General features: G+C 44.7%; 1 protein-coding gene across 1 annotated transcript; it reads left to right on the top strand.

The window, feature by feature from the left end:
- Nucleotides 1–267: 267 nt before the first annotated feature.
- rgp1.S (RGP1 homolog, RAB6A GEF complex partner 1 S homeolog) lies at nt 268–24,829 on the top strand. Its single transcript, XM_018241883.2, has 9 exons — nt 268–406; nt 17,441–17,571; nt 19,926–20,062; nt 20,164–20,247; nt 20,979–21,128; nt 21,488–21,634; nt 23,089–23,216; nt 23,333–23,510; nt 24,090–24,829. Exons 2-9 carry the CDS (start codon nt 17,456–17,458, stop codon nt 24,311–24,313), a joined length of 1,164 nt encoding a protein of 387 aa, XP_018097372.1. The 5' UTR covers nt 268–406; nt 17,441–17,455; the 3' UTR covers nt 24,314–24,829.
- The last annotated feature ends 456 nt before the right edge of the window (nt 24,830–25,285 follow it).

Here is a 25,285-nt window from a genome sequence, read left to right as displayed (position 1 = left end):
TGTCAGACTGTCTCTTCCAGGGAGCCTGTCCCTGTAGGTCTCCCTCTAGGAACCTGTCCCTCTGGGTCTCTCTGTCTGTCGCAGGGAGCCTGTCCCTGTAGTGTCCCTCAGACTGTCTCTCCCGGGAAGTCTCAACCAGTCTGTCTCGCTTGTGTCCCAGAGAGCCTGTCCCTCAGTCTGTCCCTTCCTGTCCCTCTCAGGCACCGGTAACACAACATAACAAAGCGACCAATCACTGTGAGACCAGGAATAAACGAGAATGTCCGGAAACAGCCGAACGGTTCCGGAAACCTCGGGTACATGGGATCAGGCCACCCGGAAGTGAGACTCGGGTGGGCGCAAACTGATGGCGTAACTACTTGTTACCTGGGTCTAACCAAGTGCGGCGGGGGGAGTCGGGCTGCAGGTAAGTACCCGGGACTTGGCGCTGGGTGGGCGCATTAAATGCAGCAGAACTACGAGGCGCACTGGGACTAGAGGCCGGGGGTCGGGCCTGATATGAGACGTAATGACTAGAGCGTCACTGACTGGAACCCCCTCATTTACCCCTCCTGAACCCCCTCGTGTACCTCCTCATTTACCCCTTATTTACCCTTTGTGTACCCCCTCATTTACTCTGTGTACCCCCTCATTTACCCTTTGTGTACCCCCTCATTTACTCTTTGTGTACCCCCTCATTTACCCTTTGTGTACCCCCTCATTTACTCTTTGTGTACCCCCTCATTTACTCTTTGTGTACCCCCTCATTTACTCTTTGTGTACCCCCTCATTTACCCCCTCATGTACCCCCTCATTTACTCTTTGTGTACCCCCTCATTTACTCTTTGTGTACCCCCTCATTTACCCCTCATGTACCCCTCATTTACCCCTCATGTACCCCCTCATTTACTCTTTGTGTACCCCCTCATTTACTCTTTGTGTACCCCCTCATTTACCCCTCATGTACCCCCTCATTTACCCCCTCATGTACCCCCTCATTTACTCTTTGTGTACCCCATAATTTACTCTTTGTGTACCCCCTCATTTACCCCTCATGTACCCCCTCATTTACCCCTCATGTACCCCCTCATTTACCCCTCATGTACCCCCTCATTTACCCCTCATTTACCCCTCATGTACCCCCTCATTTACCCCTCATGTACCCCCTCGTGTACCCCCCTCATGTACCCCCTCATTTACCCCTCATGTACCCCTCATTTACTTCCTCATTTACCCCTCATGTACCCTTCATGTACCCTTCATGTACCCCCTCATGTACCTCCTCATTTACTCCCTCATGTACCCCCTCATGTACCCCCTCATGTACCCCTCATTTACTTCCTCATTTACCCCTCATTTACTCCCTCATGTACCCTTCATGTACCCCCTCATGTACCTCCTCATGTACCCCCTCATTTACCCCTCATTTACCCCTCATTTACCCCTCATGTACCCCCTCATTTACCCCTCATGTACCCCCTCATGTACCCCCTCATTTACCCCTCATTTACCCCCTCGTGTACCCCCCTCATGTACCCCTCATTTACTTCCTCATTTACCCCTCATTTACCCCTCATTTACTCCCTCATTTACCCCTCATGTACCCCCTCATGTACCCCTTCATTTACCCCTCATGTACCCCCTCATTTACCCCTCATTTACTTCCTCATTTACCCCTCATGTACCCCTCATGTACCCCCTCATTTACCCCTCATTTACTCCTCATTTACCCCTCATGTACCCCTCATGTACCCCTCATTTACTTCTTCATTTACCCCTCATGTACCCTTCATGTACCCCCTCATGTACCTCCTCATGTACCTCCTCATTTACTCCCTCATGTACCCCCTCATTTACCCCTCATTTACCCCTCATGTACCCCCTCATTTACCCCTCATGTACCCCCTCATTTACCCCTCGTGTACCCCCTCATTACCCCCTCGTGTACCCCCTCATTTACCCCTCATGTACCCCTCATTTACTTCCTCATTTACCCCTCATGTACCCCCTCATTTACCCCTCATGTACCCCCTCATTTACCCCTCATGTACCCCCCTCATGTACCCCCTCATTTACCCCTCATGTACCCCCTCATTACCCCCTCGTGTACCCCCCTCATGTACCCCCTCATTTACCCCTCATTTACTCCCTCATTTACCCCTCATGTACCCCCTCATGTACCCCTCATTTACTTCCTCATTTACCCCTCATGTACCCCCTCATTTACCCCTCATTTACTTCCTCATTTACTCCCTCATGTACCCCTCATGTACCCTTCATGTACCCCCTCATGTACCTCCTCATTTACTCCCTCATGTACCCCTCATTTACCCCTCATTTACTCCCTCATTTACCCCTCATGTACCCCCTCATGTACCCCTTCATTTACCCCTCATGTACCCCCTCATGTACCCCCTCATTTACCCCTCATTTACTTCCTCATTTACCCCTCATGTACCCCCTCATGTACCCCTTCATTTACCCCTCATGTACCCCCTCATTTACCCCTCATTTACTTCCTCATTTACCCCTCATGTACCCCCTCATGTACCCCCTCATTTACCCCTCATTTACTTCCTCATGTACCCCCTCATGTACCCCTTCATTTACCCCTCATGTACCCCCTCATTTACCCCTCATTTACTTCCTCATGTACCCCTCATGTACCCCCTCATTTACCCCTCATTTACTCCTCATTTACCCCTCATGTACCTCCTCATTTACCCCTCATTTACCCCTCAAGTTTTGAGCAGACAGTCCTCTGACAAACGGAGACGTCCAATTGAAACCCACACGGCTGGAAAGCCCACCTCTATCTATTCTGCCCCATGAGCCCCACCTCTATCTATTCTGCCCCATGAGTCCCACCTCTATCTATTCTTGCCCCATGAGTCCCACCTCTATCTATCTGCCCATGAGGCCACCTCTATCTATTCTGCCCCATGAGTCCCACCTCTATCTATTCTGCCCATGAGTCCCACCTCTAATCTATTCTGCCCATGAGTCCCACCTCTATCTATTCTGCCCCATGAGCCGCCCCACCTCTATCTATTCCCATGAGTCCCACCTCTATCTATTCTGCCCCATGAGTCCCACCTCTATCTATTCTCTGCCCCCATGAGTCCCACCTCTATCTATTCTGCCCATGAGTCCCACCTCTATCTATTCTGCCCCATGCCCCATGAGTCCCACCTCTATCTATTCTGCCCCATGAGCCCCACCTCTATCTATTCTGCCCCATGAGTCCCACTCTATCTATTCTGCCCCATGAGTCCCACCTCTATCTATTTCTGCCCATGCAGCCCACCTCTATCTATTCTGCCCCATGGCCCCACCTCTATCTATCTCTGCCCCATTCCCACCTCTATCTATTCTGCCCAATGAGTCCCACCTCTATCTATTCTGCCCCATGAGCCCCACCTCTATCTATTCTGCCCCCCCTCTATCTATTCTGCCCCATGAGCCCCACCTCTATCTATTCTGCCCCATGAGTCCCACCTCTATCTATTCTGCCCCATGGAGTCCCACCTCTATCTATTTCTGCCCCATGACCCCACCTCTATCTATTCTGCCCATGAGCCCCACCCTCTATCTATTCTGCCCCATTAGTCCCACTCTATCTATTCTGCCATGAGTCCCACCTCTATCCTTTCTTGCCCCATGAGCCCCACCTTATCTATTCTGCCCATGAGCCCACCTCTATCTATTCTGCCCCATGAGTCCCACCCTATCTATTCTGCCCATGAGTCCCACCCTCTATCTATTCTGCCCCATGAGCCCCACCTCTATCTATTCTGCCCCATGAGCCCCACCTCTATCTATTCTGCCCATGAGTCCCACCTCTATCTATTCTGCCCCATGAGTCCCACCTCTATCTATTCTGCCCCATTGAGCTCCCCACCTCTATCTATTCTGCCCCATGAGTCCCACCTCTATCTATTCTGCCCCATGAGCCCCACCTCTATCTATTCTGCCCCCATGAGTCCCACCTCATATCTATTCTGCCCATGAGTCCCACCTCTATCTATTCTGCCCCATGAGTCCCACCTCTATCTATTCTGCCCCATGAGTCCCCACCTCTATCTATTCTGCCCCATGAGCCCCACCTCTATCTATTCTGCCCCATGAGTCCCACCTCTATCTATTCTGCCCCATGAGTCCCCACCTCTATCTATTCTGCCCCATGAGTCCCCTCTATCTATTTCTGCCCCATGAGCCCCACCTCTATCTATTCTGCCCCATGAGTCCCACCTCTATCTATTCTGCCCCATGAGTCCCACCTCTATCTATTCTGCCCACGAGCCCCACTCTATCTATTCTGCCCCATGAGCCCCACCTCTATCTATTCTGCCCCATGAGTCCCACCTCTATCTATTCTGCCCCCATGAGTCCCCACCTCTATCTATTCTGCCCATGAGTCCCCACCTCTATCTATTCTGCCCCATGAGCCCCACCCTCTATCTATTTCTGCCCCATGAGTCCCACCTCTATCTATTCTGCCCCATGAGCCCACCTCTATCTATTCTGCCCCATGAGTCCCCACCTCTATCTATTCTGCCCCATGAGTCCCACCTCTATCTATTCTGCCCCATGAGTCCCACCTCTATCTATTCTGCCCCATGAGCCCACCTCTTCTATTCTGCCCCATGAGCCCCCTCTATCTATCTGCCCCATGAGTCCCACCTCTATCTATCTGCCCCATGAGTCCCACCTCTATCTATTCTGCCCCATGAGCCCACCTCTATCTATTCTGCCCCATGAGCCCCACCTCTATCTATTCTGCCCCATTGAGCCCCACCTCTATCTATTCTGCCCATGAGTCCCACCTCTATTCTGCCCCATGAGTCCCACCTCTATCTATTCTGCACCATGAGTCCCACCTCTATCTATTCTGCCCCATGAGTCCCACCTCTATCTATTCTGCCCCCATGAGTCCCCACCTCTATCTATTCTGCCCCATGAGCCCCACCTCTATCTATTCTGGCCCCATGAGTCCCACCTCTATCTATTCTGCCCCATGAGCCCCACCTCTATCTATTTCTGCCCCATGAGTCCCACCTCTATCTATTCTGCCCATGAGTCCCACCTCTATCTATTCTGCCCAATGAGTCCCACCTCTATCTATTCTGCCCCATGAGCCCCACCTCTATCTATTCTGCCCCATGAGCCCCACCTCTATCTATTCTGCCCATGAGTCCCACCTCTATCTATTCTGCCCCATGAGTCCCACCTCTATCTATTCTGCCCCATGAGCCCCACCTCTATCTATTCTGCCCCATGAGCCCCACCTCTATCTATTCTGCCCCATGAGTCCCACCTCTATCTATTCTGCCCCATGAGTCCCACCTCTATCTATTCTGCCCCATGAGTCCCACCTCTATCTATTCTGCCCCATGAGCCCACCTCTATCTATTCTGCCCCATGAGCCCCCACCTCTATCTATTCTGCCCCATGAGTCCCACCTCTATCTATTCTGCCCCATGAGTCCCACCTCTATCTATTCTGCCCCATGAGCCCCACCTCTATCTATTCTGCCCCATGAGCCCCACCTCTATCTATTCTGCCCCATGAGTCCCACCTCTATCTATTCTGCCCCATGAGCCCCACCTCTATCTATTCTGCCCCATGAGTCCCACCTCTATCTATTCTGCCCCATGAGTCCCACCTCTATCTATTCTGCCCCATGAGTCCCACCTCTATTCTATTCTGCCCCATGAGCCCCACCTCTATCTTTCTGCCCCATGAGCCCCCACCTCTATCTTATTCTGCCCCATGAGTCCCACCTCTATCTATTCTGCCCCATGAGTCCCACCTCTATCTATTCTGCCCCATGAGCCCCACCTCTATCTATTCTGCCCCATGAGCCCCACCTCTATCTATTCTGCCCCATGAGCCCCACCTCTATCTATTCTGCCCCATGAGTCCCACCTCTATCTATTCTGCCCCATGAGCCCCCACCTCTATCTATTCTGCCCCATGAGTCCAATCCTTTATCTATTCTGCCCCATGGCTCCACCTCATCTATTCTGCCCCATGAGTCCACCTCTATCTATTCTGCCCCCATGAGCCTGCCACCTCTATCTATTCTGCCCCATGAGCCCCACCTCTATCTATTCTGCCCCATGAGGCCCCCACCTCATATCTATTCTGCCCCATTGAGACCCCACCTCTATCTTCTGCCCCATGAGTCCCACCTCCTATCTGTTCTGCCCCCATGAGTCCCACCACTATCTATTCTGCCCCCATGGAGCCCCCACCTCTATTATTCCTGCCCCATGAGCCCCACCCTCTATCTATTCTGCCCCATGAGTCCCACCTCTATCTATTCTGCCCCATGAGCCCCACCTCTATCTATTTCTGCCCCATGAGTCCCACCTCTATCTATTCTGCCCCATGAGCCCCACCTCTATCTATTCTGCCCCATGAGTCCCACCTCTATCTATTCTGCCCCATGAGTCCCACCTCTAATCTATTCTGCCCCATGAGTCCCACCTCTATCTATTCTGCCCCATGAGCCCCACCTCTATCTATTCTGCCCCATGAGCCCCACCTCTATCTATTCTGCCCCATGAGCCCCACCTCTATCTATTCTGCCCCATGAGTCCCACCTCTATCTATTCTGCCCCATGAGTCCCACCTCTATCTATTCTGCCCCATGAGCCCCACCTCTATCTATTCTGCCCCATGAGCCCCACCTCTATCTATTCTGCCCCATGAGTCCCACCTCTATCTATTCTGCCCCATGAGCCCCACCTCTATCTATTCTGCCCCATGAGTCCCACCTCTATCTATTCTGCCCCATGAGTCCCACCTCTATCTATTCTGCCCCATGAGTCCCACCTCTATCTATTCTGCCCCATGAGCCCCACCTCTATCTATTCTGCCCCATGAGCCCCACCTCTATCTATTCTGCCCCATGAGCCCCACCTCTATCTATTCTGCCCCATGAGTCCCCACCTCTATCTATTCTGCCCCATGAGTCCCACCTCTATCTATTCTGCCCCATGAGTCCCACCTCTATCTATTCTGCCCCATGAGTCCCACCTCTATCTATTCTGCCCCATGAGTCCCACCTCTATCTATTCTGCCCCATGAGTCCCACCTCTATCTATTCTGCCCCATGAGCCCCACCTCTATCTATTCTGCCCCATGAGTCCCACCTCTATCTATTCTGCCCCATGAGTCCCACCTCTATCTATTCTGCCCCATGAGTCCCACCTCTATCTATTCTGCCCCATGAGCCCACCTCTATCTATTCTGCCCCATGAGCCCACCTCTATCTATTCTGCCCCATGAGCCCCACCTCTATCTATTCTGCCCCATGAGCCCCACCTCTATCTATTCTGCCCCATGAGCCCCACCTCTATCTATTCTGCCCCATGAGTCCCACCTCTATCTATTCTGCCCCATGAGCCCCACCTCTATCTATTCTGCCCCATGAGTCCCACCTCTATCTATTCTGCCCCATGAGTCCCACCTCTATCTATTCTGCCCCATGAGCCCCACCTCTATCTATTCTGCCCCATGAGTCCCACCTCTATCTATTCTGCCCCATGAGCCCCACCTCTATCTATTCTGCCCCATGAGTCCCACCTCTATCTATTCTGCCCCATGAGTCCCACCTCTATCTATTCTGCCCCATGAGTCCCACCTCTATCTATTCTGCCCCATGAGCCCCACCTCTATCTATTCTGCCCCATGAGCCCCACCTCTATCTATTCTGCCCCATGAGCCCCACCTCTATCTATTCTGCCCCATGAGCCCCACCTCTATCTATTCTGCCCCATGAGTCCCACCTCTATCTATTCTGCCCCATGAGCCCCACCTCTATCTATTCTGCCCCATGAGTCCCACCTCTATCTATTCTGCCCCATGAGTCCCACCTCTATCTATTCTGCCCCATGAGCCCCACCTCTATCTATTCTGCCCCATGAGTCCCACCTCTATCTATTCTGCCCCATGAGCCCCACCTCTATCTATTCTGCCCCATGAGTCCCACCTCTATCTATTCTGCCCCATGAGCCCCACCTCTATCTATTCTGCCCCATGAGCCCCACCTCTATCTATTCTGCCCCATGAGCCCCACCTCTATCTATTCTGCCCCATGAGCCCCACCTCTATCTATTCTGCCCCATGAGTCCCACCTCTATCTATTCTGCCCCATGAGCCCCACCTCTATCTATTCTGCCCCATGAGTCCCACCTCTATCTATTCTGCCCCATGAGTCCCACCTCTATCTATTCTGCCCCATGAGCCCCACCTCTATCTATTCTGCCCCATGAGTCCCACCTCTATCTATTCTGCCCCATGAGCCCCACCTCTATCTATTCTGCCCCATGAGTCCCACCTCTATCTATTCTGCCCCATGAGTCCCACCTCTATCTATTCTGCCCCATGAGTCCCACCTCTATCTATTCTGCCCCATGAGCCCCACCTCTATCTATTCTGCCCCATGAGCCCCACCTCTATCTATTCTGCCCCATGAGCCCCACCTCTATCTATTCTGCCCCATGAGTCCCACCTCTATCTATTCTGCCCCATGAGCCCCACCTCTATCTATTCTGCCCCATGAGTCCCACCTCTATCTATTCTGCCCCATGAGTCCCACCTCTATCTATTCTGCCCCATGAGCCCCACCTCTATCTATTCTGCCCCATGAGTCCCCCATGTCCCACCTCTATCTATTCTGCCCCATGAGCCCCACCTCTATCTATTCTGCCCCATGAGTCCCACCTCTATCTATTCTGCCCCATGAGTCCCACCTCTATCTATTCTGCCCCATGAGTCCAATCCTTTATCTACAGCTATGGGATCTGTTATACAGAATTCAGTTATCCAGAAAGCTCTGAAATACAGCGATGCTCATTTAGAAAAACCATTTGTTACTTTTGATTGATTTGCTTTGTTTAATAACAAGAAATGATAATAACTGAACTAAAGGGGACTGTCTCGCTATTTCATTGGTTTTCATTTGGTCTCATTAATGTTCGGCTCTGACAAGTCTGAAAACTGAACAGAAAGTTAAGAGCCAAACAGACCTTAGAAAAGCCCAACTGTTCAGTTCAAAGCCGAACCCTTCCCCCGGCTGAGTCACTTCACTTCGTTTTGTGCAATTTCACTGTCACATCTGCCCAATCATAATTATTGCTCCTCCTCATGCGCCAACTCCTGTTATTCCCATAGCAACAGCAAGACCCACCCCCACATATTCCGCTGCTACCCCCCCCCACACTAAACAATTAATAGTGACTTCAGCTCATTGACGTGAGTAGTTCTGTATTTGCTCAAAATGACATCTGTGAAAGATCTAGAGACTTATTGGGGGGACCAGTGACTGTGACGCTTCAACAGGGTCTTTACTCGGCACTTGTACCCTCTTAATTGCTTCAATCTGGTGACCGTTTCCACCTTCAACTCGTTACAGCAAATATTGTATCATGGGCAGCGCCATCATGAGTTTCTTTTCTTTAAAATCTCTTTATAAAAACATGGGCTCTGACCCAACCAATCGGCAACGTTATTAAAGGAACAGTAACACCAAAAAATGTAAGTGTTTTAAAGTAATGAAAATATCATGTAGTGTTGCTCTGCACTGGTAAAACGGATTTGCTTCAGAAACACTACTATAGTTTATATAAACAAGCTGCTGTGTAGCCATGGGGGCAGCCATTCAAGCACAGGATACACAGTAGATAACAGATAAGTACTACTATAGTTTATATAAACAAGCTGCTGTGTAGCCATGGGGGCAGCCATTCAAGCACAGGATACACAGTAGATAACAGATAAGTACTACTATAGTTTATATAAACAAGCTGCTGTGTAGCCATGGGGGCAGCCATTCAAGCACAGGATACACAGTAGATAACAGATAAGTACTACTATAGTTTATATAAACAAGCTGCTGTGTAGCCATGGGGGCAGCCATTCAAGCACAGGATACACAGAAGATAACAGATAAGTACTACTATAGTTCATATAAACAAGCTGCAGTGTAGCCATGGGGGCAGCCATTCAAGCACAGGATACACAGTAGATAACAGATAAGTACTACTATAGTTTATATAAACAAGCTGCTGTGTAGCCATGGGGGCAGCCATTCAACCACAGGATACACAGTAGATAACAGATAAGTACTACTATAGTTTATATAAACACGCTGCTGTGTAGCCATGGGGGCAGCCATTCAAGCACAGGATACACAGTAGATAACAGATAAGTACTACTATAGTTTATATAAACAAGCTGCTGTGTAGCCATGGGGGCAGCCATTCAACCACAGGACAGACAGTAGATAACAGATAAGTACTACTATAGTTTATATAAACAAGCTGCTGTGTAGCCATGGGGGCAGCCATTCAACCACAGGACAGACAGTAGATAACAGATAAGTACTACTATAGTTTATATAAACAAGCTGCTGTGTAGCCATGGGGGCAGCCATTCAAGCACAGGATAGACAGTATATAACAGTTAAGTACTACTATAGTTCATATAAACAAGCTGCTGTGTAGCAATGGCAGAAATTGAAAAACGGCAATATGGCACAGGAAAACTAATGGATAACAGATAACACCATTAGTCAGACAGACCTTATCGGCTATCTGCTGTGTAACTTGAGCTTTTCCCTCCTTTGAATGGCTGCCCCCCATTGCTACACAGCAGCTCATTTATATAAACTATAGTAGTGTTTCTTTAGCAAACACATCAGTTTTACCAGTGCAGGGCAACACTGCATTATATTTTCATTTCTTTAAAACAGTTTTATTTTTTGATGTTACTGTTCCTTTAAGCCACCTCAGCAGCACCAGTTATTTATACAGGTATCACACTGACCCCTAGTGGTACATACTCACATAACAACAAACACAATGTGGGACATTCACTAAGAATCGTAGTTGCGCTGGCGTCCGATTCGCCGCACTTCGTATTTTCCCCAGTGCTCCGCAAATTCACTAAAATCCGAAGCTGCGCTCAGGGGTAGCGTAAGGTTGCGCTAGCGTTAATTCGCCAAGTGAAGCGAAGTTATGCTAGCGATGCTTAATTTGCATACGGCGCCAAATTCAATTTCCAATAGAAGTATTCGTAGCAGAACTACAAATGCCTGGGAAACCTTCAAAACAGCAAATAAAATGTTTATTTTGCCCTACACATGTGCCCACTGTATAGTTAAGTTGCCATGAGTTAGGAAATGTAGGGGGGAAGGAGGGGAGCCCCAAAAATGTTTTCGATCTTTTTCAGCCAATCACCCATAATATAGAAAAAACGCCAGTGTTTTTTGGGACTTAGAAAAAAATGTAACTTTTTTTTGAAGCAATCCATATTTACTCTATTGCGATTCGCCTGGTCTGAGGTGGCGAATTAAGTCTGGCGTAAAAGGTAGCGTTCAGTACACTGCGCGCGTTAGGGAATTTGCGTAGTTACGTCCGTTGCGCAACTTCGTCAGGCGTAAGGGTGCGAAGTAACACTAGCGAATTTACGCCAGCGTCCGTTAGTGAATTTGCGAAGTAACGAAAATGCGAATTCATGCTAGCGTTAGGCGCTTCGGTGTTTAGTGAATTTACATTTACAACCCACCGCAGTGTATCCAGTCCAGTGAATATAGTTACATATAGATACTTCTGTCTACCTTCATTTTCTTTACTGTCCATTCATTTTCTTGTCACAAAGTGAAGCTGTAAGAAAGAACATGTTCATAAAAAACAAGTAAGTAAAATACTTCCAATAAATATAAAGTTAAGGTTAAAGTATTTTCTGTAAAATTGATTCAACGATAAATCTTACTGAAATCATCTTCCCCGTTGAGACCTCGGGAGCTAACGTCTCCAATTTTCAAATCCATCTCGCTTCCTTTTACATTTTCACTCGATCTCCTCCTCTCCGTATTTTAGGAACACGGGGGGTCATTTATGAACACAGGGCAAATTTGCCCATGGGCTGTTACCTATCGCAACCAATTAAATTGCTGCATTCATTGTTCTACTTGCAGTTGGCTTTAAAAAGCTAATCACTGATTGGTTGCTATAGGTAACTGCCCATGTGCAAATTTGCCCTGTGTTAATAAATGAGCCCCACTGTCTATTATTTGATATATTAATTGTTGTACCCCATGACCTGCAACAAGGAAATGATTTGCAACAGCTTGATCACTATTTTTACTATTAATTGCTGATTTATATTCTCTTATAACACTTCTTGTAGTCTGTCCAATGTAAGATAACCCGCACGGGCACTTTATCACATATACAAGAGGTTTCACGTGTGTAGTAGCCATTCATTTCTATTGCCGTCCCTTTCCTCAGATGATAAAACACCTCACCTTTCTGACAGTTTGAGCAGGAAGTACACACAAGACATATGGGTATGAGCAAGTCCCTCCCACTTCGGCCCGTATGGTCATTGATCCAATAGTTTTACATTTTTTATATGAAATAATTGGAGGATTTTTGAACTGATTTATTTCGGGTAAACCTTCCTGAAGTAACGGCCAATGTTTTTTAATGGCTGTCTCCACATAAGAGCTCTCTGTACTGTAACGGGACACAAAGGAAATTCTATTAATATTAAATTCTACTCACACCTTCTTCTATATCTGAACGTTGTTTTTTTAAAAGTCCCGCCGGGTATCCTCTCTCTTCAAATTTTGTTTGCGTCTGATTCAGTCGGACACTATTCTTTTGACCCTACTAAATTGAGATCTAGTTACTGATTTCTTTCATTTCTATAGGATGGAATGATTTGTAATGTATTTTTATCAGTGGGCGTGTCAACATTCATTGACACAATAGTCCCTCCCCCTTACAACGCAACATTCACAAACACAATGGTCCCCCCTAACAACCTGACATTCAGCGACAAAATGGTTCCCTCTTGCGTCTCGACATTCAGCGAAGCAATTGATTGTGGCTGAACAAACACTGTGTAGCCCTGACGTTGGCTAAATACAAGAAATCCATAAAGATGACAACGAAGTGCTGACACTCGGCCAATCACAAAGTATTGGGAATATTACGGCTGTAAAACGTAACGAATAAACTACAGTGTTTTCTGTCAGTACAGCACTACTCAGTTCAATAAGCTTAAGTAACTTTATTTTTTAATACTTTTTTGGGGGGAAATGAGTTTTGCTGTTGCTATGGGTAAGAAGTTGGCACACGAATTTGGCAAATTTGGTACAGTAAATTTCCACAGTGAAATTGCACCAAACTAAGTGGACTGACTCGGATGGGGGGTGAACTTGATGACACTAGTGGTGAAATACACTATATAGGATAGTCTGATACTTTCTGCTTTTATGAAACTGTCGTATAGCTTTACTCCATTCAATAAATACAGTCTAGGGAATCTTACAGCTGCCCCCAAATAAATATTGTCTTTAGCATCTTACATCCCCCAATAAAAAGTGAGTGTCTATATCATCTTACATCCCCCCAATAAATAAAGACTGTCTATATCATCTTACATCCCCCCAATAAATAAAGACTGTCTGTGTCATCTTACATCCCCCAATAAATAGTGACTGTCTATATCATCTTACATCCCCCAATAAATAGTGACTGTCTATATCATCTTACATCCCCCAATAAATAGTGACTGTCTATATCATCTTACATCCCCCAATAAATAGTGACTGTCTATATCATCTTACATCCCCCAATAAATAGTGACTGTCTATATCATCTTACATCCCCCAATAAATAAAGACTGTCTATATCATCTTACATCCCCCCAATAAATAAAGACTGTCTATATCATCTTACATCCCCCCAATAAATAAAGACTGTCTGTGTCATCTTACATCCCCCAATAAATAGTGACTGTCTATATCATCTTACATCCCCCAATAAATAAAGACTGTCTATATCATCTTACATCCCCCCAATAAATAAAGACTGTCTATATCATCTTACATCCCCCCAATAAATAAAGACTGTCTGTGTCATCTTACATCCCCCCAATAAATAGTGACTGTCTATATCATCTTACATCCCCCCAATAAATAGTGACTGTCTATATCATCTTACATCCCCCCAATAAATAGTGACTGTCTATATCATCTTACATCCCCCAATAAATAGTGACTGTCTATATCATCTTACATCCCCCCAATAAATAGTGACTGTCTATATCATCTTACATCCCCCAATAAATAGTGACTGTCTATATCATCTTACATCCCCCCAATAAATAGTGACTGTCTATATAATCTTACATCCCCCCAATAAATAGTGACTGTCTATATCATCTTACATCCCCCAATAAATAGTGACTGTCTATATCATCTTACATCCCCCAATAAATAGTGACTGTCTATATCATCTTACATCCCCCCAATAAATAGTGACTGTCTATATCATCTTACATCCCCCCAATAAATAGTGACTGTCTATATCATCTTACATCCCCCCAATAAATAGTGACTGTCTATATCATCTTACATCCCCCCAATAAATAGTGACTGTCTATATCATCTTACATCCCCCAATAAATAGTGACTGTCTATATCATCTTATATCCCCCCAAGAAATAGTGACTGTCTATATAATCTTACATCCCCCCAAGAAATAGTGACTGTCTATATCATCTTACATCCCCCCAATAAATAGTGACTGTCTATATCATCTTATATCCCCCCAATAAATAGTGACTGTCTATATCATCTTATATCCCCCAAGAAAATAGTGACTGTCTATATAATCTTACATCCCCCCAAGAAATAGTGAGTGTCTATATCATCTTACATCCCCCCAATAAATAGTGACTGTCTATATCATCTTACATCCCCCCAATAAATAGTGACTGTCTATTTCATCTTATATCCCCCCAATAAATAGTGACTGTCTATATCATCTTACATCCCCCAATAAATAGTGACTGTCTATATCATCTTACATCCCCCAATAAATAGTGACTGTCTATATCCTCTTACATCCCCCCAATAAATAGTGAGTGTCTATATCATCTTACATCCCCCCAATAAATAGTGACTGTCTATATCATCTTACATCCCCCCAATAAATAGTGACTGTCTATTTCATCTTATATCCCCCCAATAAATAGTGACTGTCTATATCATCTTACATCCCCCAATAAATAGTGACTGTCTATATCATCTTACATCCCCCAATAAATAGTGACTGTCTATATCATCTTACATCCCCCAATAAATAGTGACTGTCTATATCATCTTACATCCCCCCAATAAATAGTGACTGTCTATATCATCTTACATCCCCCCAATAAATAGTGAGTGTCTATATCATCTTACATCCCCCCAATAAATAGTGACTGTCTATTTCATCTTATATCCCCCCAATAAATAGTGACTGTCTATATCATCTTACATCCCCCAATAAATAGTGACTGTCTATATCATCTTACATCCCCCAATAAATAGTGACTGTCTATATCCTCTTACATCCCCCCAATAAATAGTGAGTGTCTATATCATCTTACATCCCCCCAATAAATAGTGACTGTCTATATCATCTTACATCCCCCAATAAATAGTGACTGTCTATATCATCTTACATCCCCCAATAAATAGTGACTGTCTATATCATCTTACATCCCCCCAATAAATAGTGACTGTCTATATCATCTTACATCCCCCCAATAAATAGTGACTGTCTATATCATCTTACATCCCCCCAATAAATAGCGACTGTCTATATCATCTTACATCCCCCAATAAATAGTGACTGTCTATATCATCTTACATCCCCCCAATAAATAGTGAGTGTCTATATCATCTTACATCCCCCCAATAAATAGTGACTGTCTATATCATCTTACATCCCCCCAATAAATAGTGACTGTCTATATCATCTTACATCCCCCCAATAAATAGTGACTGTCTATATCATCTTACATCCCCCAATAAATAGTGACTGTCTATATCATCTTACATCCCCCCAATAAATAGTGACTGTCTATATCATCTTACATCCCCCCAATAAATAGTGAGTGTCTGTGTCATCTTACAATAAATAGTGACTGTCTATATCATCTTACATCCCCCAATAAATAGTGACTGTCTATTTCATCTTACATCCCCCCAATAAATAGTGAGTGTCTGTGTCATCTTACAATAAATAGTGACTGTCTATATCATCTTACATCCCCCAATAAATAGTGACTGTCTATATCATCTTACATCCCTCCAATAAATAGCGACTGTCTATATCATCTTACATCCCCCCAATAAATAGTGACTGTCTATATCATCTTACATCCCCCAATAAATAGTGTCTGTGGCATCTTACATCCCCCCAATAAATAGTGTCTATATCATCTTACATCCCCCCAATAAATAGTGACTGTCTATATCATCTTACATCCCCCCAATAAATAGTGAGTGTCTATATCATCTTACATCCCCCAATAAATAGTGACTGTCTATATCATCTTACATCCCCCCAATAAATAGTGACTGTCTATTTCATCTTACATCCCCCCAATAAATAGTGACTGTCTATTTCATCTTACATCCCCCCAATAAATAGTGAGTGTCTGTGTCATCTTACAATAAATAGTGACTGTCTATATCATCTTACATCCCCCAATAAATAGTGACTGTCTATATCATCTTACATCCCCCCAATAAATAGTGAGTGTCTATTTCATCTTACATCCCCCCAATAAATAGTGACTGTCTATATCATCTTACATCCCCCCAATAAATAGTGAGTGTCTATGTCACCTTACATCTCCCCAATAAATAGTGACTGTCTATATCATCTTACATCCCCCCAATAAATAGTGACTGTCTATATCATCTTACATCCCCCCAATAAATAGTGACTGTCTATATCATCTTACATCCCCCCAATAAATAGTGAGTGTCTATATCATCTTACATCCCCCAATAAATAGTGACTGTCTATATCATCTTACATCCCCCCAATAAATAGTGACTGTCTATTTCATCTTACATCCCTCCAATAAATAGCGACTGTCTATATCATCTTATATCCCCCCAATAAATAGTGACTGTCTATATCATCTTATATCCCCCCAATAAATAGCGACTGTCTATATCATCTTATATCCCCCCAATAAATAGTGACTGTCTATATCATCTTACATCCCCCCAATAAATAGTGACTGTCTATATCATCTTACATCCCCCCAATAAATAGTGACTGTCTATATCATCTTACATCCCCCCAATAAATAGTGACTGTCTATATCATCTTACATCCCCCCAATAAATAGTGACTGTCTATTTCATCTTATATCCCCCCAATAAATAGTGACTGTCTATATCATCTTACATCCCCCCAATAAATAGTGACTGTCTATATCATCTTACACCCCCCAATAAATAGTGTCTATGGCATCTTACATTACTACTTAGAGTAGCCATTTCCCACACAGTGTCTGGGGCTGCTGGGCACAAATTAAAGGAAAGTAAATGGTCAGGTTTGTGGAGGGGGCTCATGTTTTTCTTTGGTTTCAGCCCCTGTGTCTCGCTATGATTGAGGTGGTGGCCAAGTTGGTGCGGGGCCCCGTGTTCCTGGCCGGGGAGCTTCTGGAATGTGTCGTTACCTTCACTAACCCCCTCTCGGCCCAGTCCACCTCTGCCAGCAGGTAAGTGCCACTCACATTGACCTACAGCTTCATGGTGCTCAGCCCCACCTGGGAGAAAGCCTGACTGGAGCACAGATAACCCATGGCCTGGGGACTTGTTATATAAAGAGGCAAATAAGTCCAGCACTGGTTGTATTGGTATTTTATATGGATGGGGCCGGCATTACAGTATTGCTTGATGCTGTATTGTTTGACTCTATCTTGTGTCCTAATGTCTGCTTAGTCCAGAGGCAGGACTTGTCTGTAGGCTTCATGAAAGCACCGCTCTACTAGACCAAGCGTTTGTTGTAGCATAGAGTGCAAGCTTCTGCTCCCACTGCCAAGGGGACTAGTATAATCAAATAAAATACAATACACAGTAGAACCCCCATTTTACTTTTTTGAGGTGAACAGAAAAAAATGTTGTGAAATCAGGGACATGTGTTATGCATAATATATAGGTGCGACCACAAAACAACAATGTAAAATGTGGGAAAACTTTAAATCAGGGGATGTAAAATCGAGGGTTTACTGTAATAGAAATACATTACAAATACAATATAACACAATATAATGGCACTTCCATTGGGCACAAAACGCGTCAGTCGTGAGCATCATGCACTGTACCCAAGCTGACAAATTTTAAATCAAATAAAGTAAAATATTTTTTACATTTTGAAAATCGTGTCAGAGAAATCAGTCATTGCGATAATACAAATACAATAAAATACAAATACAATATAATACAAATACAATTTCAGAGAGCAAATTCCACATCTTCACAGCTCTCACTGTAACACTCATTTCCCTCCTTAAGAGATTTGTTTTTGTAATTAATTGCTACTTGAAGTTCCTAAACCGGATTGTCCCTTCTCAAACTGTCAGAGTTTCTAATTCTAACCGACTCCTGCTGCACAAATATGGCAGCCCCCCTCATACAGGAACACATTTAATTTTTATATAGTGATCATATCCCCTTATATATTTATATATAGTGATCATATCCCCTTATATATTTATATATAGTGATCATATCCCCCTTATATATTTATATATAGTGATCATATCCCCCTTATATATTTATATATAGTGATCATATCCCCCTTATATTTATATATAGTGATCATATCCCCTTATATATTTATATATAGTGATCATATCCCCTTATATATTTATATATAGTGATCATATCCCCCTTATATATTTATATATAGTGATCATATCCCCTTATATATTTATATATAGTGATCATACCCCTTATATATTTATATAGTGATCATATCCCCTTATATATTTATATATAGTGATCATATCCCTCTTATATATTTATATATAGTGATCATATCCCCCTTATATATTTATATATAGTGATCATATCCCCTTATATATTTATATATAGTGATCATATCCCCCTTATATATTTATATATAGTGATCATATCCCCTTATATATTTATATATAGTGATCATATCCCCTTATATATTTATATACAGTGATCATATTCCCTTATATATTTATATATAGTGATCATATCCCCTTATATATTTATATATAGTGATCATATCCCCTTATATATTTATATATAGTGATCATATCCCCTTATATATTTATATATAGTGATCATATCCCCTTATATATTTATATATAGTGATCATATCCTCTTTATATATTTATATACAGTGATCATATCCCCCTTATATATTTATATATAGTGATCATATCCCCCTTATATATTTATATATAGTGATCATATCCCCCTTATATATTTATATATAGTGATCATATCCCCCTTATTTATTTATATATAGTGATCATATCTCCTTATATATTTATATATAGTGATCATATCCCCCTTAACTGTCTCTTCTCCAGTGTAAAGGTGGCCCTAGACACACAGATCGTACGATTTTCGGATCGTGTGTGCCGACATCTTTCGTCCGGCGGAGATTGGTCATTTGGTTGATTGTTCAGGTTTGATTTTGACTCGACCGATCCCGCCGGAACCCAGGGCACATCGTAATCGGATCGTTCGGCCATAAGGCCGAACAATCAGATTACACCCGATATAGCCATGTTTGTTAATGGCATATCAGGGAAAGATCCGCTCGTTTGGTGATGTTGCCAAACGAGCGGATCTTTGCATCTATGGCCACCTTTACCAATCCCAACTTGATCAATATCTGGCTTAGAGTTGTGCAGATGTAGATCAGGCAGGGCTTAAAAATCCCGTTGGATCACGGACCTCATTTGTTCCTTGATCTCTATGTGTATGGCCACCTTAAGATGGGAACTGTATTGTCTGATTTCAAGCAGATCTGAAATGGAAGGTCAGATTGGTCAGTAACACTCACACTGTCTTTTTCTCTGTCCCCCAGTGAGACCCTGGCATGGGCTAGTGCTCAGATTCATTGCCAGTTCCATGCCAGTGAGAGCCGCGTACACCTCCCGGCGAATGAGGAGCCCAGACAGGACGTGCAGGCAGAGAATGAGACCGTATTTGTCCCAAATCGAGGTGGGGAGGGTTCTGTTGCCTCTTTATTGTTCTGAGCCCCAACTAGTTCTCCGCTGCCATTAGACACAACATTGTGGGTTTTTTGGTTTCTTTTTTTCCAGGTGAGCGGGGTCAGTGCATCCTCTCAACACCCCCCAAAATCTTGTTTTGTGACCTGCGTTTGGACCCTGGAGAGAAAAAATCCTGTAAGTGTCATTGTAAAGAGATCAGGGGTAAAGTTCTCATGTGTTTCCCTTATACATGTTGTTTGGGAGTTGCCTCTACCCTTAATATTGAGCTCTGGGCCCCTCTCTAGCCAAGGGTCTTAATATACTTGTCTTGCCCTTTGTAACCCGCAATGGGGGCCAAGCTCTCCACTCACCTCTCCATTGCAGCCATGCATAGAGGGCTGGCTCAGCCTGGGAGGGTTAAACAGATGGAAATGAATCAAATGGGATAATCGTCTCCATTCTACCCCTACTGCTTCTGCCTCGGCCCTTCTGCTGAATGACTTATGGGCCCTGCAAGGGGCTGAGATTGGCCCCTGTTTGTCTCCAGTCTGCAAAATAAAAATTAACTTTCATCTGGGGCCTTGCTTTCTGCTTTGGATGTAGATTGTCCCGGACCTGATGTCCAATATTGTATGTATGTGAGGAGTGCTAGACATAGAGAGTGCAGGTGTATGTAGTAGTTGTGATATGTGAAAATGACACATACATCTAGTTCAACCTTTTGTCCAAATTAAACCTTCCCAACTTCTTGGATGATCCACAATAATGTGAAGAATCCAGTGAGAAGAGCAGTAGCATTAGTAACAGACCAGTGAACTGAGGATGAGAAGGGAAAGCAGTTTGTGTCCAACAGGAAGAGGAAATGGATGTGTCAGGGTGGGGGGAGCGTGTGCCTGAAAGTTGCTAATACTTACCTTTGCTCATAGACTCCTACTGTGAGAGTTTGCCCCTTGCCGCTCCTCCTTCATTCCGTGGCCAGTCTGTGAAATACGTCTACAAACTGACTATTGGCTGCCAAAGGGTTAACTGCCCCATCCAGCTCCTGCGGGTGCCGTTCCGGGTGCTCCTGCTGCACGGTAAGTCTGGGAGCCCCATTTTTGTGTAGGGAATGATGAGGCCCTAGGACAAGGTGGGCAGGAGAGATACTGTCAGGCCTTTTAACAACTTGTTGGTGGGTGCAAGAGCCCCCAGTATTGACCAGAGTTAGTAGCTTTAATCACACATTGCAGGGATGGATCCCCCACATTCAGTTTGGAGCTGCACAACATGTAGTGTTGTCTAAACCACAGATCAGCCTCCTCTAGTATCTCTGCATTGAGAAGAATTGGAGCAGTATTGCCAGTGAGACAGTAGCCCTGAGCATGTTCCTCCAAGCTTTTATGTGGCCAGTAATTGTGCAAATTCCATTTTATATCTCCCTGAATTGTGATTTCAGCACTGCAGAGCTTTCAGCCCATACAGGAGCATGAGGTTGCCCCCTCCAACCCTTTCTTGGATGAGGAGGAGGGTGGGAAGAAGGACTCGAGGATCCTGGACTCGGCTGTGGAGATTCTCATGGCGCTGACATCACATAGGACATTGCGTGAGTATTCACTCGCTGCACTGCTGTGCCACTAACATTTACCTCTGCACTTCCCTGCCATCTCCTCTCTCTAGCGCTCCTACTTGGAATGATGGGTTTTAGCATTAAAGGGGTTGTAAAGGCAAAAAAAAATAAAATCCCATTTTTACTTTCTTTAATGAAAAAGAAATCTATCTCCAATATACTTGGATTAAAGGAGAAGGAAAGGTTAAAACTAAGTAAGCCTTATCAGAAAGGTCTATATAAATACACCAGTAAACCCCCAAAGTAATGTTGCTCTGAGTCCTCTGTCAAAACAAACACTGCATTTCTTTCCATCTATTGTGTACTCATGGGCTTCTGTATCAGACCTCCTGCCTTCAGCTTAAACCTCATTGCCCTGGGCAAGAGCATGCTCAGTTTGCTCCTCTTCCCCTCCCCCCCCTTCTCTACTGTAATCTGAGCCCAGAGCAGGGAGAGACTCAGGCAGGAAGTGATGTCACACCATGTTAATACTGCAGCTGCTATCCTAAACAAACAGAGAGTTCCTAGAGCTTTTTACTCAGGTATGGTAAAACATTCTACAGAATAAATATAGCATTCTAGCTTGCACTATTGCAGCGTATCTATTGGCAATAAAATGCCTCCGTAGCTTTCCTTCTCCTTTAAAAAATGTGTACCGTTTTTATAAGAAACCTGACTGTATGCAGTGAAATTCCCCCTTAGTTTTACTTGCTCTGACAGATGCAGATGGAAACTTCATACGGTCCCTAACTGCTCTGCAGGGAAACAATCATAGTTTCCAACAGCAGGGGGAGTCCCCGTCTTACTTCCCTGACCTCGAGCAGCTTTGTTTGTTTCCCTGTAAAGCAGCTGGTGGCTGGTAATCGGTCTAGCTGTATCGGCTTCTGGCAGATTTGACTTGTGCTGTTTTGATCATTTATGACGATCCCTAAACTTAATCTCCCAACTGAAGCCCAGACCACACTGAGCATGTGTGTAGTCTTGGTCTTGCAAAGATGTATAACAAAGTTACAAGATGGTGACCCCCTGTAGCCAACTTTGAAATCATAAATTATTTGTTTAATTAGGCTTGTGGTGCAGTAAGTTCATATGCATGTTTAGTATACAAAATACAGCATTTCTAGCCTTATTCTATTTTACTTTAGTTGCCCTTAAGAGCACAGAGTTTAACCATGACGATACTATCAGTCTACCATATTGGTACAGTGACCCTCTGCCATGTCCCTTCTTACTGACTGACTTGTGCCCTCTTCTCTACCAAGTCTGGCTATTGGCATTGTTAGAAGAATATGAGAGGAATTCATCTCGAGCTGCCCGTTCTCACTGTGTACATTAGGGTGCAACTTGAGCTGGCACTTACCTCTAGCCTTGCGTAATAAGGCACTCAGGCAGGGATTGAGGAGTTCATGGTTACACTCATCTCTGCAAACCTGTAACATTTTCCCTTGCAGACCAGTTTAATATCAGCAATAGCCAGGGCCGCGTGGGCACGTTCTGCATCTTTAAGACTGTCTATAAAATTGGAGAAGATGTGATTGGCACATTCAGTTTCTCTGACGGTGACATTCCCTGTCTGCAGGTGAGTGAGGTACCAGGTACTTGGTGTACACCTATTCTATTGCCCAATATGGAAGCTCCCACCCCTATGCACCTGATAGAGGGGCGTGTACAATCACAGTCTGTCTCCACCCACAGTACTCAGTGTTGCTGCAGACAGAAGAGAGTGTGCAGGAGGAGTACAGGAGATCTCGGGCTCAGCCGGTGACCATAACTAGCCACGCTCAGCACCACGAGCCCTGTCTGCACTCGGCCAGCACCAGCTTCAGTCTCCCCATCCCCCTCACGTCTTGTCCCGGATTCAGCACCAACATCGGTGAGTTCCCCCATTCACCAATGGCAGGAGGGAGACATGGCATGGGCAGCTCCCACCTTTGCTCTTCTGCATGAGAAGAATAAAGAGGAGCTTGCCTGGAGGGTCTGTGCTTTGTTTATAGGAATCATGGTGTGGTTACCGGGGTGCATGGCTACCAGTTAGTAACTTACACCCTTCACTCTCACTTGCTTGGCCATTACACCCCTGAAGTGCAGACTAAATACTCATTTGCTTTTGGGCTCATTTGCTCCAGTCACAAGGGAAACCAATGAGAGTTAAAGAGGGACACGTTATTTGCCATTTTGGAAGCCAGATTAAACTCATGCAAAGGGGTGTGTGGAAGTTCGGCACATGCTTGGGACCATAATCATGTCTTGGAGGGTCACAGTAGGGCTTCCCTATACTAATCCATTCACTTGGTCTCTATCCTATTCCAGCTCTGATAAGGAAGGGATTTAGGGAAAGGACACTTTAGCCACACCCCCAAGGCATCTGGCACATCTGGCGCAGTAAATTGTCCCATAGGCAAATGTGTTTATATCAGAGTGGCTACTCATATGGTGTATGTGCCCCCCGCAGTCTCATTGAAGTGGCGACTCCATTTTGAATTTGTCACCTCTCGGGAGCCCGTGGAAGCACCTACTGTTCCTGAGAACCAATCCGAGATTATCACCTGGACGGGGGCTGGACAAATAGAGGTAGACACCTTTAGCTGGGACCTGCCAATCAAAGTTCTTCCAACCAATCCTCTGTTGGCTTCCTATGTTTCCCCTGCTTTGTCCTCCCATTCCATCTGTATATAGGGGGGGGGGGCTGCCCCATGGGACTATTAATATTTGTGTGTATGTATATATATATATATATATATTTTAATAAAGACATTGGGATTATCTGGGCTGTAAGAATCAGAAGCAAGATTTAGCAGCACCATTGGGTGTCAGGAGGGGAGCAGAGGTGGGTGCTGTGCGGAGCTGAGAGACATCCAATAGGAAGGTCCAGTAAGCAGATACAGAGATGCTCTTCCTATAGGCCCAGTTGTATAGGTGGTATCACTCAGTATGGGACCCACTGACCCCACAGCAAGTTGCTCCCTATTCCTTATTCCTGTCCCCCAGAACCCCTCACTCATTCACATCTATCCCTTGCTCTTCTCTCCCACTGTTATTAAGGGGGTCCCCTAAATGGTAACAAAAAAACAAGAATCAGGTGCTCTGGGTCATTATACAGCTAAATAAAGGGGATCTGTCACCCTAAACAATCATTCCAACTCCTTTCTGATTGTATTTGTCAAGCAAAATAAACTTCCACTATAGAAATTATTTCAACTTTCTGATTTGGAAGCGACTATTATTAAAGCACATTTTGCACCACCACAAAATCTTGTTCATGCACCAGAATAGGGGGGGGAGCTGATGCACTGGCTGCACAGAGAGGGAACATCGGGGGTCAGTGACAGTTGTAGAGACAGGCAATATGATTGACAACTTTACCTGTATTACAGGTAGGGTTGTGGTCATAAAAAAATTAATTTGGGGTTCATGCTTAATTTGTAAAATTTATTATACGGCTTTTTCTATCTGGGTTACAGTTCCCCTTTAATGTCTATGTACCTATATTTATATAACAGCAGCAATGGATAGAAACCAATGTCAGAACTGAAATGTACTTGGCCACTGTACCCAGGAGCTTACAGTCGCACTTGCATCAATGGCTCCTGTGCCCTCAACCAACAGTCAGAAAGGTAACTTAACGTTTTATATGTCACTGCCATTAGT

The sequence above is a fragment of the Xenopus laevis genome, chromosome 1S (genome assembly GCF_017654675.1).
Source record: "Xenopus laevis strain J_2021 chromosome 1S, Xenopus_laevis_v10.1, whole genome shotgun sequence".
In the NCBI taxonomy this organism is placed as follows: Eukaryota; Metazoa; Chordata; class Amphibia; order Anura; family Pipidae; genus Xenopus; species Xenopus laevis.
Note: the sequence above shows the minus strand (reverse complement) of the source record. Positions and strands in the feature narration are given on the sequence as shown.